The sequence below is a fragment of the Spermophilus citellus genome (assembly GCF_964194105.1).
Source record: "Spermophilus citellus genome assembly, chromosome: 14".
NCBI lineage: Eukaryota > Metazoa > Chordata > Mammalia > Rodentia > Sciuridae > Spermophilus > Spermophilus citellus.
The window spans coordinates 34,102,090-34,117,050 of record NC_138194.1 but is presented as its reverse complement, the minus strand read 5'-3'; the positions used below and the strand labels follow the sequence as shown (position 1 = coordinate 34,117,050).

Below are 14,961 nucleotides of genomic sequence, written 5' to 3'. Positions count from 1 at the left end.
TGAGAATGGTATAGCCTTCCTCACCGGAAGAAGGGCTCGTAACGTTATGCCAGAAACTGGATTTGGCCGTCTCAGTTCTATTGCGCAGGCTCGGCCTCCGCCGTAGGAAATATGGGTGGAGCTTTAAGCTGGGAAGCTGGTGAAAGTGGTTTTGTGTGGGTGTAAGGTACTTTAAGTGAAATAAGTTCTTTGAAAGACTGAAAAATAAGAATGCCTTTGAAAAACGAAATGGAAGTAGTTCTGGATTCTAGTTCTGGAGAGGAAAGACAAACATGTCATTATGTTTTAAGGTGATTCATTGCACATGCGTAAAATGGGCTCGTAAAATCCCCTGGCCCCTAGCTTTTAGATGAGCTTTCGCTAGTGATCGAAGGAGGTAATGAAAACTCATGGATTTCTAAAGTCATGTTTTTTTTTTTTTCCCCACGTGTTTAGAAAACTTTATAAATTGTGATCTATTGGTGTTCTGAAAATGTCCAGTACTTAATCTTTTTAGTATTGGGGATTGAACCCTAGGGGCTCTTTCCCTCCAGCTACCACCCCAGTCCTTTTTATTTTTCACTTTGAGAAAGGTTCTCTCTGAGTTGCTGAGGGTCTTGCTAGTGTGCTGAGGGTTGGCCAAAGTTGGGAGTCTGTGCTTCATGAAGCCTTCCCACGCGCATGCAGCACCATGCAGGCTTCCAGTTTTCCTAGTTTTTGTTATAGGTTGCAGTTTGGTCTTTAACAGCCTTACGAATTACCTTTGTCCCCGGGTAGAATTAATCTGACCAACCTTTTTTGTTTTCTACAGCAGCTAACAGAAAGCTTGTTTAGTTTGTTAGTTTGTTTTAGGTATTGTACTCTCATCCCTCCATCAGCGCTAGATTCTGAGTTTCAAGACATGGTCAAGGTCTGTATTCATTGTTTTATCACTAACTACTAGGATGTTTTGGATACAAATTTTGCTGGGAAAAAGCATCACAGCTATTCATAACGGGATCCTTTTATACCTCTCCAGCTTCTTTTAGTACCCACTGAAGCTTTTCATTCCGTCAATGCCAGTACCTTCTCTTTGGCTTAGCAATATAGTTGTGTTCAGCATTGTTTGAAATGCTCTTCCTTTTCTGTCTGGGAGATGATATTAATCTTTAAAACAACTTAGAGATCTCAATCTAGGAACTCTTTCTTTCCAGTAACCATTTTAATCACAGTGTCTCTAAGTCTCTGTAGTTGCGTCTATAACTGCTTTGTAAGGTATTTGTTTACATGGAGGTTTTCCTTTTCACTGTATGCTTTGCGTTGTATCCTCCACTTCTATTGTGTGATGTGTGGTGGATAGTTGAAAACAAAATTGACTTTACATCGCAGCCTGAGGTTTTGACATTTTAAAATCACCTTTTGAAAATAAGTCAGGATAAATTAGGGTCCTATGATATATTAATACCATTAGTTCCACTCTCCTGGGAAGCTAGATATCTCTTTTCTAGTCATATATGTAGCCAGTCAGGATTGGGGTGAACTATGTTGCATGTTGAAAGGATAATGAAAGCCCAGGACACGACGTTTACCACCTGGACTAGGACTAAATCCTTGAAAAGCTATGTCAAGAGTTTTGCTCTCTCTGCCTTTCAGACATTGATACTGTTCCTTGACCTGACTAGCTAGCTCATGGGGTAGGGGAAGGGTGGTTTAGAGAGTCTGTAATCGATTTAGTCTTGGAAGTGGCGCCCACGGTTTAACAGACCCTGAACATAGCAGGGGAACCTTGATGGCATTGTTTGCAGCCAGGGTACAGGCAAGCCTTGCGAACATCCAGCGAGTTGTGCAGCCTCCGGGACGGCAGGGGGCAACCTCGGCCGCGCGGTGTCCCCCTGCGGCGCCAGTGGAGGCAGGGCCACGCACGGCAGTTGGCGAAAGGCGTGAGGAGGGCTGGGCCAGAGAGGCGGAGCCTGGGTCAGGCGGCCTGTCACACAGTTCCCGCGCCGGGTGGTCGCCACCGCTTCTTTGGTCTACAGAGAGCCTCGCTGGAGCGTTGTGCGTCTACCCGGACGCGAGCCCGCTCTCCTGAGTAAGAGTTCTTCGGCTGCGGGTGGAGAGCAGGCCCGGCGGGGTGTGACCTGGGATGGGGTGAGAGGGTTTCAGGGCTAGGTTCGCGGCTCCGGGGGGCGGAGGTCGCGTGGCAGCCTGCTGTCGAAGCCAAAGTTACTGGGGCTGGGGTGGGGGTTTCTTTCCGGGTAGGGGTCTCGAACCTGCTGGGTGGGACGGGGAAGGTGATCCTAGTTACAGATATGGGGATTTGGGGTCTCGCGGCCGCCAGGCGGGGCGGCGGTGACGGGGTCTGGGGTGTTGGAGGCGGGGGTTCCCTCACGGTGTGTCTTGTGGCTATTGGGCGGGGGTGGTGCTCGAGTTACCGGGCCCCCTTTCGGGCTGGTGGCAGCCGGTCAGGGGGCGGTACCCAGGTTACAGGGGCGGGGGTTCCCTGTGGGTGAGGGGCTCGCAGCTGTCGGGGGCGGGGCGCTGCCCCGCCTACGTGGTCCTAATTCCGGAGCCCTCACGGAGCCCTCGTGGTTGCCACCGCTGCCGCCTCAGGTGTTGTTGCCAGCCGGTTGCCTGACAACGCATTGACGCTTTCTAAATAGCCACCCCTAGCACCTGGAGACAAACTGTGCTAAGCCTTCGCTCCCGTGCATCTTCCCTCCTTGGAGGCCCGGTCTCCTGAGTTCTGCTAAACTTCCCTAGGCGCCTTTCCTCCTCCGGGTTGGGCTGGTTAATGTTTAACGTTAGAGTGCTTGTGTGCCAAGGCACTGTTCCCAGAGCTTTGCAAGTAAAACTTAATCTTCACCATATCCCTGTGAGGTTGGTGCTATTATTATCACCTCCACCCCCCTCACCCCCATGTTTACTGGGCAGCTTGAGCTTGAACCTCTTCTGATTGTAGTATTCTTATATGGAAATTGAATACAGTTTTCATTCAATGCTAGCAGTGGGACTCATCTTTTGAGAGAGGCTGGCCATCAAAGATTATAGAATTAAGAAGCTTAACCAGGATTTCGGGGAAGACCAAATTCTGAAGTAAGCTACCATCCAGTTTTCAAATGCAAGATGTCTAAAAAGGTTGTAAAAACAACTTTAAATAGATAAATATGAGTTTGTAAAAAGCCTCATTTATCCTGAGAAGTTCTTGTTTTCACTGTGAAAGAATGGCTTTCTCATTGACAAGTAATAAAGGAATCTGGTGGAAACCAGTAAGATGCTTTCTTCATATCATTCTTCTCTGACTTTCTGGTGGTTAAATATCTGCCGAAATGCTCCACAGGGAGGACATTTTGGATCTCTTGCAGCACTGATGAATTGGGAGGGAGCACTTGTGAGTTTACACATCAGGTTATCTTTTTGATATCATTCTGACATACTTTGTGATATACCTCCCTGAGTAGTAAGCAAAGTTGTTTGACCAAGTGTTTTAGCAATTTTGTGTAACCCAAAGGCTATGTAATGTATGCTACTGACTTATTCATGTTGAAATGATAATGAAATTTACTAATATGAATTTATAATGCATCATTAATATATTCTAAAAGACTTCAAAATGGTTTTATGTATTTATTCTCTTTGTATCCTGTCCTGCAGCTTCCCTTTTTGTCCCCAACAGCATGGCATTTACTTCATAAAACATTGAGAGGGATTTGTCAAAATTCGAGTGTGCCCATGGAAGTAAATTACTCATGTGAATGTCATCTGCCAGAAGAAAATGATTGAGAACCTTTCATTTGGTGGAAAGACCCTTGGTAGATAAGTGAGAAACATTGTCCTGGTCACCTCATCCCTCTCTCTTTTATCTAGAGCTTTTTCACAGTGTCTGTTCTTACCTGACATGCCTAAATGTTATCATTCCCTGAGAGTCTTTGGTTCTGTTTTCATACTGTAGGGTCTCTTTTGTCAGGCAACCTTTTTTATCCCAGTGTAGTTTTGCAAATCAAAACTGCATTGAGATTCCATCTCACCTCTGGCAGGATGATGGTGATATTATTATTTTAATTTTTTTTATTATAATGGTACCTATTCATTGTGCAAAATAATGGTATTTAATACATGCATATAATTCACTTTGATTGTATTCATCATCTCTGTCTCCCACCCTTCCCAAACAGTCCCCTTTCTGCTTTCATCCCCCACCCCTCTCTGATAGTACATATGAGAAAAAACATGACACTTAATTTTCAGAGTCTGGTTTGTTTCCCTTAACAGTACCATTTTTCAGTTCCATCCATTTTCCTGCATATGACATGATTTTATTCTCCTTTATGTGGATGTACACACATCCACTGTATACATATACCACATTTTCTTTATACATTCATTTGTTAATGGGCATTCAGGCTGATTCTGTAACTTGTCTGTTGTGACTAGTGCCTTGATAAACATGGGTATGCATGTATTGACTTTGATTGTTGCAGATATATACTCAGGAGTGGTATAGCTGGATTATATGATAGTTCTATTTTTAGTTTTTTGAGGACCTTGTTACTGTTTTCCACAGTGGCTGTACTAATTTACATTCTCATCAACAGCATTTAAGGGCTCCCTTTCCCCTAAATTCTCACCAGCATTTATTTTTTTCTTGATAATGGACTTTCTGACTCGGGTAAGTTGAAATGTCAGAGTAGTTTTTGATTTGTCTTTCCTTGATGGCACAATTCAGGAGCCACTTGTCAAAAGAAACTAACTTTATTTTTAGAACTCCAAAGCCAAACAAACCAGCTCCTCAGGAAAAAACCCTCAGAGCCCAACTGCCACCACCGGCTTCCCACAAGCCTCTCACCCCCACACAACCCTCACCACCTCCCACAATCCTCCTGTTCTTGAGGCCGATTGGCTGGGTTGCGTGGGTGGAGCCAAAGAAGTCCCCCAATGAGCAGCTCGTGGAGGAGCCAATCAGCTAGATGTTGCTGGGGCCTCTGTAAGCCAATCATCAGCTGGCAGTCTGAAGGGCAGGGAAACAGCCCAATGAACATCACCGCAGAGGAGCCAATCAACTAGATGTTGCTGGGGCCGCTGTGAACCAATCATCAGCTAGAGGCTTGTGGGAAGCCAGTGGTGGCAGTTGGGCTCTGAGGGTTTTTTCCTGAGGAGCTGTTTTGTTTGGCGTTTGTAGTTCTAAAAATAAAGTTAGTTTCTTTTGACAAGTGGCTCCTGAATTGTGCCCAGCCAGACTGGGCATTTGGTGGCCCGTATGGGGATCAAACCTGCGACCTTGGCGTTATCAGCACCATTCCTTTGGCTATCCCTTCACACTGTTGATTGTTTTCTTTGCTGTGTAGAACCTTTTTAATTTTGTGTAATCCCATTTGTCAATTCTTGCTATTATTTCTTGAGTTATTTGAGTCATGTTCAGAAAATCATTGCCTATATTTGAAAACTGAAGTGTTTTCCTGTAGTACTTTCAGTTTCAAGTCTTACAATAAGGTCTTTGATTCTTTTTTTTTAAACTTTTTTAGTTGTTAATGTACCTTTTTTTTTTTTTTTTTAACATGTGGTACTGAGGTTTGAACCCAGTGCCTCACACATGCTAGGCAAGCGCTCTACCGCTTAACTACAACCCCACACCAAGGTCTTTGATTAATTTTGAGTTGATTTTTATACAGTGAGGGATGGGGATCGTTTTAATATTCTACAGATGTAATTCTAATTTTCCTAGCATCATTTTCTGCAGAGGCTGTCTTTTCTCCAACATGTGTTTTGGTTCTTTTGTGGGGAATTAGATAGTTGTAGAGGATTCTTATTTCATTGGTTCATGTGTTTATTATGCCAATACCATACTCTTTTTGTTTTGTTATAACACATCTATAGCATATTTTGAAATTGGGTATTGTGATGCCTCTGATCTTATACTTTTTGTTCAGGATTGCTTTGGCAACTTGGGAATTTTATGTTTCATATGAATTTTGGGATCTTTTTCAAGTTCTCTAAATAATATCATTGGTATTTTGATGGGGATTGTATTGAATCTGTAGGTTGCTTTTGCTAGTATGACCATTTTAACAATCCATGAATATGGAAGGTGTTTACATCTTCTAGTGTCTTTAGTTTCTTTCTTCAGTGTTTTTTAATTTTCATCATAGAGGTCTTTCACCTACTTAAGTTTATTTCTGGGTATTTTATTATTAATATTTTTGCAGCCATTTCCTCTTGATTTTTTTCTCATTAAGTTCATTGTTGATGTATAGGAAGCTACTGATTTTTTGTATATTCAGTTTGTGGTATATTACATTTATGTTGAACATATTTGCATATGTTGAACCAAGCTTACTTATATCCTTGGGATGAAAGCAACTTGATCATGGTGTATCATCTTTTTCTAAAAATATTTAGGTGGACACAATTTATTTTATTTTTATGTGGTGCTGAGGATTGAACTCGGTGCCTCACATATGATAGGTGAGCACTCAACCTCTTGAGCCACAACTCCAGCCCCTGGTGTATGATCTTTTCAGTGTGCCGTTGAATTTGATTTGTGGGCATTTTGTTGAGGATTTTTGTATCTTTGTTCATCAATGACATTGGTCTGTGTTTTTTTTGTTGTTGTTGTGACCCTATGGGTTTAGGTAGTAGGATAATGCTGGCTTTGTAAGATGAGTTTGGAATAGTTCTTCCCTTTTTATTTTATGGAATAGTTTGAGGAATTTTGGTATTAGTTCTTTAAAAGCCTGGTAAAATTCAGTAGTGAATCTGTCTGGATCACTTTGACTTTTTATTACTACTTTTATCTCATAGCTTGTTATTGATACGTGTAGACTTTCTGTATCCTGCTTTGGTTTTTGGTAGATCATATGTGTCTAGAAAATTGTCCATTTCTTCTAGATTTTCCAATATATTGTAATTTTTCAAAGTGTTTACTAATGACCTGGAGTCCAGTAATTACTGTTGTAATATACATTCTTTCATCTCTGATTTTATTGGAGTCTTCTCTCTTTTTTTGCTTAATTTGGCTAAGGGTTTGTCAATTTGGTTTATCTTTTCAAAGAACCAGCTCTTTTTCATTGATCCTTTTTATTGTTTTAGTCTCTATATTTGCTTCAACTAATTTCTAATTTTGGGTTCCATTTGTTCTTGCTTGTTTTTTTTTCCCTTTTTATATTTTTTTAGTTGTCCGTGGACCTTTATTTTACTTAGTTATATGTGGTGCTGAGAATCGAACCCAGTGCCTCACACATTCTAGGCAAGTACTTTACCACTGAGCTAAAACCCTACCCCTTTTGCTTGCTTTTGGATTCCATTTCATTGTAATATCATTCTCCATCATTTTACTTTCAGCCTATTTGTCTTTGTAGTGAGGTGAATTACAAATAGCAAACAGATGTTTTTTAATCCAGTCAGCTAGTCTTCATTTTTTTAAATTGAAGAATTCAGACATGAATATTCAGGATTATTATTGAAAGACATGTATTAGTTCCTGTTATTTTATTGTTTTTCTTCTGAGAATTCTGTGTTCAGTTCTTCCTTATTTACCTTAAGGGGTTTGATGGTTTACTGTTATAATCATATTTGCTTTGTTTTTCTTCTAGTGAGATTTATTCTTTCATGTGCTCTTGGGGTTGTATTTTCTTGCTTTCTCAGCTGGGTATATGATTCCTTTGAGTGTCTTCTGTAATGCTGGTTTAATGACCATGAATTCTTTTAGTTTTTAAAAGAATTATTTAGTTTATAAAAGAATTCTTTACTTTAGTTTATTTCTTGGGAAATCTTTATTTCTCCAATTCTAAAAGATAACTTTGTCAGATATAATAATAATCTAGGCTGGCAGTTATTTTCTTTTAGGGCTTAAAATGTATCATTTCATGCCTTCCTGGCTGTTAGAGTTTTGGCTAAGAAATCATTTTGTTTTGATGGTTTTGCCTTGATAAGTGACTTGGTGTTTTTCTCTTAGAGCTTTTAATATTTTTTCTTCTCTATTTTTAGCATTTTAAATACATATTATGTTCTGAAGAGGTTCTATTTTGGTTATTTGGGGTTCTAAATGCCTCTAGTACCTGGATGTTCATATCATTCCCCAGATTTGGGAAAAATTTCTTCTATTATTTCACTGAGTAGGTTTTCTGTGCTATTAGCCTGTAGTTCTGCTTCTTCCTCTAGATCTATGAGTCTTAAGTTTGTTCTTTTAATTTGCCCAGAGTATGTTTTACTCATAGTTTCTTATTTTCTTTTTACTTAAATTACTGTCTAAATGAGGCCAGTCCCAGGTATAAAACTTATGTACCAGCTCTCTATGCAGAGCCCAAGTCTCTTGTCTGCTCAGACTACATATTTGCAGGGTGGCAGACTGTACTCCTGGAGATATTTCAACCTGCTGAAGGTGCACTTCTCCCTGCGGTGCCACCTTGGAGCTCAGTGTTAGTGTACTCTTATTCTAAATATCATTATTGCTGGGTTTCACATGGTCACTAACTCTCCACAATTGCACTTCAGTGTTTTCCTATGGGTCCCCCACCTCAACATGCAGCTGCATACCATTCTTGTTTTAGTTCAACCTCATGGAGCAGCAAGTAAGTCTGACTGTTTCCAATCTGCCATCTTCCTCTTTCTAATATCTCTGATGATCAAATACCGCTAAATCTTTATGTCCAGACTGGATTCTGTTCTGAGTTCCTTGTGTATTCAGTTTTCTTGATATGTCTACTGGATCCATTAGGGGTAGGTATGTCATATCTAAATCTTAAACCCCAGTCTGGCTAGACTGTGAGTCTCTGTGACAAGGGACATTAGCTAATCTCAACTTGAAGGCAAGGGTCATGCTTTATTCTTTTTATCCTCCCAGCATACAGCATAATGACCCGCTTTAGGAGTGTAGAAGGGAGAAAATGTGTACTTTATTCCTTCAGAGGGATAATGATAGGAGCCACATCCCACCTCCCCACCTTTGTGATTGGTGAAATTGGGAGAAGGAATTGGATATATTCAGTTTCTCTTCTGGGTCCTTCTATTTATGATTTCCCTAGACTTAGCAGAATGGTAAGTTATGATCTGCTTATATTTTTATCTATATTATAAGCATTTCCTAAACTTACAATTTAGAGGTGATGGTTTGGATTATGATAACCTAGTATCAATTTTTGGTGATTTAAATTCTAGCATACCATTTTTGTGGTATTGGGGATTGAATCCAGTGTTTCACACATGCTAGGCAAGTGCTCTACCAGTGAGCGACGTCCCCCTACCCAAATTTCAGCATACTTTAAGCTTGGAAGCTGCTTCTTTCTTTCTTTCTTTTTGTTCTGGGGATTGAACCCAGAGCCTCAAGCATCTTAAACATGTGCTCTACTGCTGAGCTACATCCCCCCAGCCTCGAGACTTTTTTTTTTTCCTCAAAAGATAAGTATGTTTATACATACAAAGACTATGGCAATATAGCAGTAATTGATGATAACTGATGTCTTGATTTCTAAGTGTCAGATTCTGTGTTTGGCATTTTGAAACATTTTTCTTTTTACTTCGTAACTCTGGAATAGGTAGTATTTCCTCTTTATAGATGAGGAAGTACTCTTAGGTGTAGAGAGGCTAAGGAATATATTTGACATCAGTCATATAGAATTATGTGAAATGTATTCAGCACATTCATTGTGGTGAATGTTCATAGCATTATAATTGCTTAGCCATTGGATGATAACATTTGTTAGTGGAAATTGGAAGATTTATTTGTGAAATTCTGCAGAATTCATTTTTCTATTTCCAATATTTGCTGAAGTTAAATAAAAATTTTCAAGCCATAAAAAAGGAATTATTTGAAATGTATTTCAAATCTTAGTCTTTCAGTGAAACTGAAAACTGTTATGTACATATAGTGTATATATCTACTGAGGGGAAAAGACCTGTGTAAAATAAATAGTTGTGAGTGATTTTACATTGTAGGGTGTCAGGAAGATTAAGAATCCATTTAGGTTTCTTTCAGCTGATTTCTCTTGAAACTTAATTTTACTGTATTTTGTATTATTGAAGGATATATCCACCAACCCAGTCTGTTATTCACTAAGTAATTTAGGAATAAATTTTATAGTTGAAGTAGTTTTATGTAAGTTTTTACATGCTCTTATGAATAAGAAAGAGAAATAGTTATGACAGCTGGAAGTCGGCCAGATGTATTGCCGGGCATTGGTGTTGCTAGGAACTGGTCTGGTACTTAAAGTAACTTGGTATCCTGATGAAGATATACAGTTGTACAGAACATCAACATCAGATAAGACTACTCTGTGCCTGTGATGGTTCAAGACAAATATTCCATGTCCAAATACATAAACATTGTCTAAGCCACAAAATTCTAAACATCCCCTCTCCCAGCTGATAGGAATGACTTCTGCTTTTTTTTTTTTTTAAAGCCAGTTACAGCTTTAGCCTAACGTATAGTTAAGTGTTATTAAGATGTCCAATTATAGAATTACTCCCACTTGCTGACAATAGAGCTCTGCTTCTTTAAACCTTCTTGTAAATCACTCAACACAAGCCCCAATCATATAAGTCTTTTTCAGTTCCTGCTTACACAGATACCCGGGTGTTGCTTATGGTGTATGTTCTTTTGCATTTCTCAATGTGGCAAGTTGCTAATTCACCTTAATAACTATAGTGGTCTTTCCCCAGCACCACCCAAAAAACAAAGATATTGAACTTCGACCCTTCCAATTCCCCAAAATTGAATTTAAATGGTTCATAGACTTTTTAAGACTGTAAAAAAAAAAAATCTAAAAGAAAACAGAAGAACCTATTTGTGATCTTGGGTTAGGTAAAGGAATCATAGCTATGACATAAAAACACAATGAATTGATTAAAAATTGAAAAAAATTCATAAATTGGGCTTGATAAAAATTATACACTTTAAGGTATCATTAAGAAGACTTAACAGACCAAAGACTGGGAGAATATATTTACAAAACATTATTGACAATGGATTTATGTAGTATATGAGAAGAAATCTTGTAACTCAATACTAAGAAAACAACATAATTTAAAAATGGGCAGGAGATTTGAATAGATATAGTCCCAGTGATATGTGCTTATGTGAATGGCAAATAGACACACTAAATTCAAGTTAAAACCAAATATACATACTACTGTCTACTCAGTAGAATGACTAAGATCGAAAAGAGTGGAAGTAACAAGCCTTGGTTAAGATGTGTAGAAATTGCAACCATTTCACATGACTGGAATTTAAAATGATATAGCCCCTATACTTTGAGGAACAGTTTATCTGTTCCTCAAAATGTTAAACAGCTCATATGACCCAGAAATTCTATGTATTTGTAGAAAAAAATTGAAAACATGTCCACATAAAAACCTGTACATGAGTGTTCATAGTAGTGTTTTCTACAAATAGCCAAAAAAATGGAAACAACTCAAATATCCAGCAACAGGTGAATAAAGTGTTGTGTTTCCATACAATGGACTATGACTTTAATAATAAAAAACAACAAACTATTTAAGATAGAAGCTACAAAGGTATCTCAGAAATACTAAGTGGAAGAAGCTAGATACAAAAGACTACATATTCCATAAGATCCTTTTGTATGAAATTTCCAGATTAGTCAAAACTATAGAGAAAAAAGAACAATTTCCTGTGTTGGGGGTAGGAGTGAGGAGTGACTGCAAAGGAGAATGGGGGAACTTCTTGGGGTGATGGAAACATGAAACATGATTGTGGTGATACTTGAACAACTGTATGAATTTACTAAAAGTTATTGGAACTGTTCACTAAAATGTGAATTTTATGGTATATAAATTATTTCTCACTTAAGACAACAGCTTATGAACTTAAAAACAATGCTAGGATTTATTGAAAAAATTCATGGGGCTGGGGTTGTGGCCTCACACATGTGGGACACTGGATTCTATTCTCAGCACCAAATAAAAATAAATAAACAAAATAGACAAAAAAAAGAAAGAAATTCATGATTCCACACTGATGATAAACCAAATGAACGGGATGAAAGAAGGGCTTATGATTATAATAGAATGATAAGTAAATGCTGACTGGTAAAATAAATGTGCAGGAAGTGGAGGAATTAAAAAATTAGCCTTTGCAGCCATAAAGGAAAAAAATTGGACCAATCAAGAACCACTAATATAAATCCTGGGGGAAATTTTGATCAGGAGTAGGATATTTGCATGGTATAAAAGTATTCCCTCAGATGGCTTATTATTATTATAAGGGAGCAATAGTACAGAAATTATACAACGTCTTGTCCAAGGTGATCAAATCAACCTCATTAATGAGGGGCAAGTAGATATCATGTGTCTGTTACAGATGAAACCTTGATCAAGACACATCACCTCTTAAGTAGTATTCCTGCTGAGAGTATTCCTTGGATTTAGTCATAAAGAAATGTCAGGCAAACCTCAGATGAGGATTGTTGTATTTAAAAAGGTGGATAATGAATGGTTGTATTAAAAAATATTAATGACATAGGAAGTTTGTAAAGATGATCCAAAATAAAGAAGGCTAAGGAGGTATAACAAGGAAATGGAACACCTAAACTAGACTGAATCCTGAACTGGAAAGAGAAAAATATGCTGTAAAGGCCATTATTGGGCCACTTAATTGGAACATGTACAAGAGGTTAAATTTTTTTTTTTTTTAAATTAGGGTTTTTGAAGTTAGTAAATTATGTTGAAGCTATGTAAGAAAATAGCCCAATTTATCTTTTTTTTTTTTCCTGTACTGAGGATTGAACCCAGGGGTGCTTTACCACTGAACTACATTGCTAGCTGTTTTATTTTACCAATAAGAGAACTGATAAAGACGATCTGGGTATTCTTGGTATTTTTGTAACTTTTCTGTAAATTAGAATCTCCAAATAGTTAGAGCACTTTACAAAAAAAAAAAAAAAAATAAGGATTGATGTTTTCTTGCCTTTGTGTTTTTGATTGTCTTTGTGATGATGGTGATGATGGTTCATTTTCATATATTTTAAAATATTTCATAGGCTTTTCTGGAGAATTGGGAGATGAATCTGGCAAATTTATGATCGAGCTGAAGGTGGAAGTTCTCAATTTGGTAAATGAGATTGAACACTAAGTGTGGATTGTAGACCTTCATGGTAATAGAGTAAAAATATTATAATACAGTTGTGCTCCTTGAAGAATTGTTATTTTTTTCCAGAAGCTGCAAAATGGCTGATAATTTGGATGAATTTATTGAAGAAAGAAAAGCCAAGTTGGCCAAAGACAAAGCTGAATTGGAAAGTGATCCACCGTACATGGAAATGAAGGTAAAATTAATTCTAAGGATTATACTTGTGTAATCCTGTGAGAATCTTCTGTTTCATATTTTAATTTGATTATGCTGTGTCATTCTAAATCTGAAAGCCTGACTGCAGATTTCAATAATATTTGAGTGCTGTTTTGTGATTTTTATCTCACAGTATTTCTCCTCTCTCTTGTTAAGAGTTTTAATGAATAATTATATGCTTCACAAGATGGTTAGGAGACAAGTTCTTGGACAGAGAACTTCCAGAATATAACCAAATTTAAAAGCAAGTTCTTGTTTTATGTGAAAAAGTTAAGATTATTTAATGAATTGATTAAAACAATTTTCTTTGAAATGTACAGGAGTGAATTTGTTAGGGTTGTTTACTTAGTACTATTTGCTTTTCTGAATATAAATTTGTTAAAATAATTGTTTCTGAAAGCATTGTCTATAAAGTTCTTAAAGTTTTTCTCATTTTGGTGAAAGATTGATTCATCCATTTAGCAAATGTTTAATGAGATTGTGCCAGGTATTGTGCTATGCTCTGAGAATATTGTTCTAATCTAGGTAGATACAGCATCATCTCTCATGTATAGTTAATAAGATATAGCATGTAGATTGGTCTGTGCTATATATTTTGCCCTAGTTGAGAGTAACCATACATTTTGGTTTGCCCAAGTGATTTTTGGCTGTGTCTTATCTGGTTTTGCATTCCTCCTGGACATGGTATCATGATTGAAATGATAAATAATATAGGCACTCCATTTATAATTTTACTTACATTGGTAATATTATATAGAGTGCTAACTATGAACAAGATATGTACTGTTATTTTAATTTTCTAGATGAGTGAACTGACATATTGGAAAGCTAAGTAATGAGACTAAAATGATGAAGGTTGGTGGAATAGGCTTTAATCCGAGGCAGCCTGACTCCAGTGCTTGTTCTCTAAGCCACCATGCTGGGTTGCCTTTTTTCCATAATCTGCCATGAATAAGCAAACAAGCTGTTATGCCAAAGACTTTTGCTTTTGGTGGTATTGAAGGTTGAACCCAGGACCTTGCACATGCTAGATATGTGCTCTTGCCACTGAGCTACATCCCGAGCCCTATGTATTTCATTTCATTTAGTCATAACAACCCTGTAAAGTAGGGGGAAATTCTTTTGTTATACACTTCAAGAAATAAAAGCTCAAAGCCGTTAAATAATTTTCCAGGTACACAGTGGGGGATGCAGGATTGGAACTTTCATCCAAATCCAAAGTCTATGTTCTTCATCACTCTGTTGTACAGAGGGCTAATGTATGGTGTTTGGAATTATGTAGTTTGGGTCGTACATAGGTTTTAATACAGGTTATTATAATCTCTAATGTTAAATAATATATGCATAATAATTTTAAGTATTAGTTCAAGAATCACCTGCTCATTGAGGCTTTGTAATCCTTCTCATAGCATTTCTGGGCCTCTTAACCTGGCTTTTTGTTTTTTTTCCCCACCATAGCTCTTCCTTGTCACTCTTTACATGTCACATAATCTAATTATATATTACTTTATCATGTGTCTCCCTAACAGTTTATGCTTTAAAATGTCAGAAATTCTTGTATTATTTTTTCTCATATATTGTCAGTACCTGGCACAATGCCTAGCATTTAACAGGAACTCAGTGAATATTTGTTAATAAGTGAATTAATTAAATATTCAAATATTTATTATAGTTTTTAAGTGATTTTGGCTTGTTTCTTGTCTTACGCT

The 14,961-nt window shown here is 37.7% G+C and overlaps 1 protein-coding gene across 13 annotated transcripts in view; it reads left to right on the top strand.

Annotated features, from left to right (window-relative positions):
* Positions 1-14,961, top strand: part of CSPP1 (centrosome and spindle pole associated protein 1) — a 152,768-nt gene that overhangs the window by 17,430 nt on the left and 120,377 nt on the right. For 7 of the 13 annotated variants that reach the window (XM_081266453.1, XM_081266450.1, XM_081266446.1 and 4 more), the window contains exons 1-2: positions 1,927-2,047; positions 13,124-13,232. In XM_081266453.1, coding sequence (XP_081122579.1) covers positions 13,134-13,232 — 99 coding nt within the window. In that variant the 5' untranslated portion in view covers positions 1,927-2,047; positions 13,124-13,133. Of the gene's footprint in view, positions 1-1,814; positions 2,048-12,947; positions 13,019-13,123; positions 13,233-14,961 lie in introns of those variants that run through there. The other 6 variants (XM_081266444.1, XM_081266443.1, XM_081266442.1 and 3 more) reach the window with 5 other exon arrangements.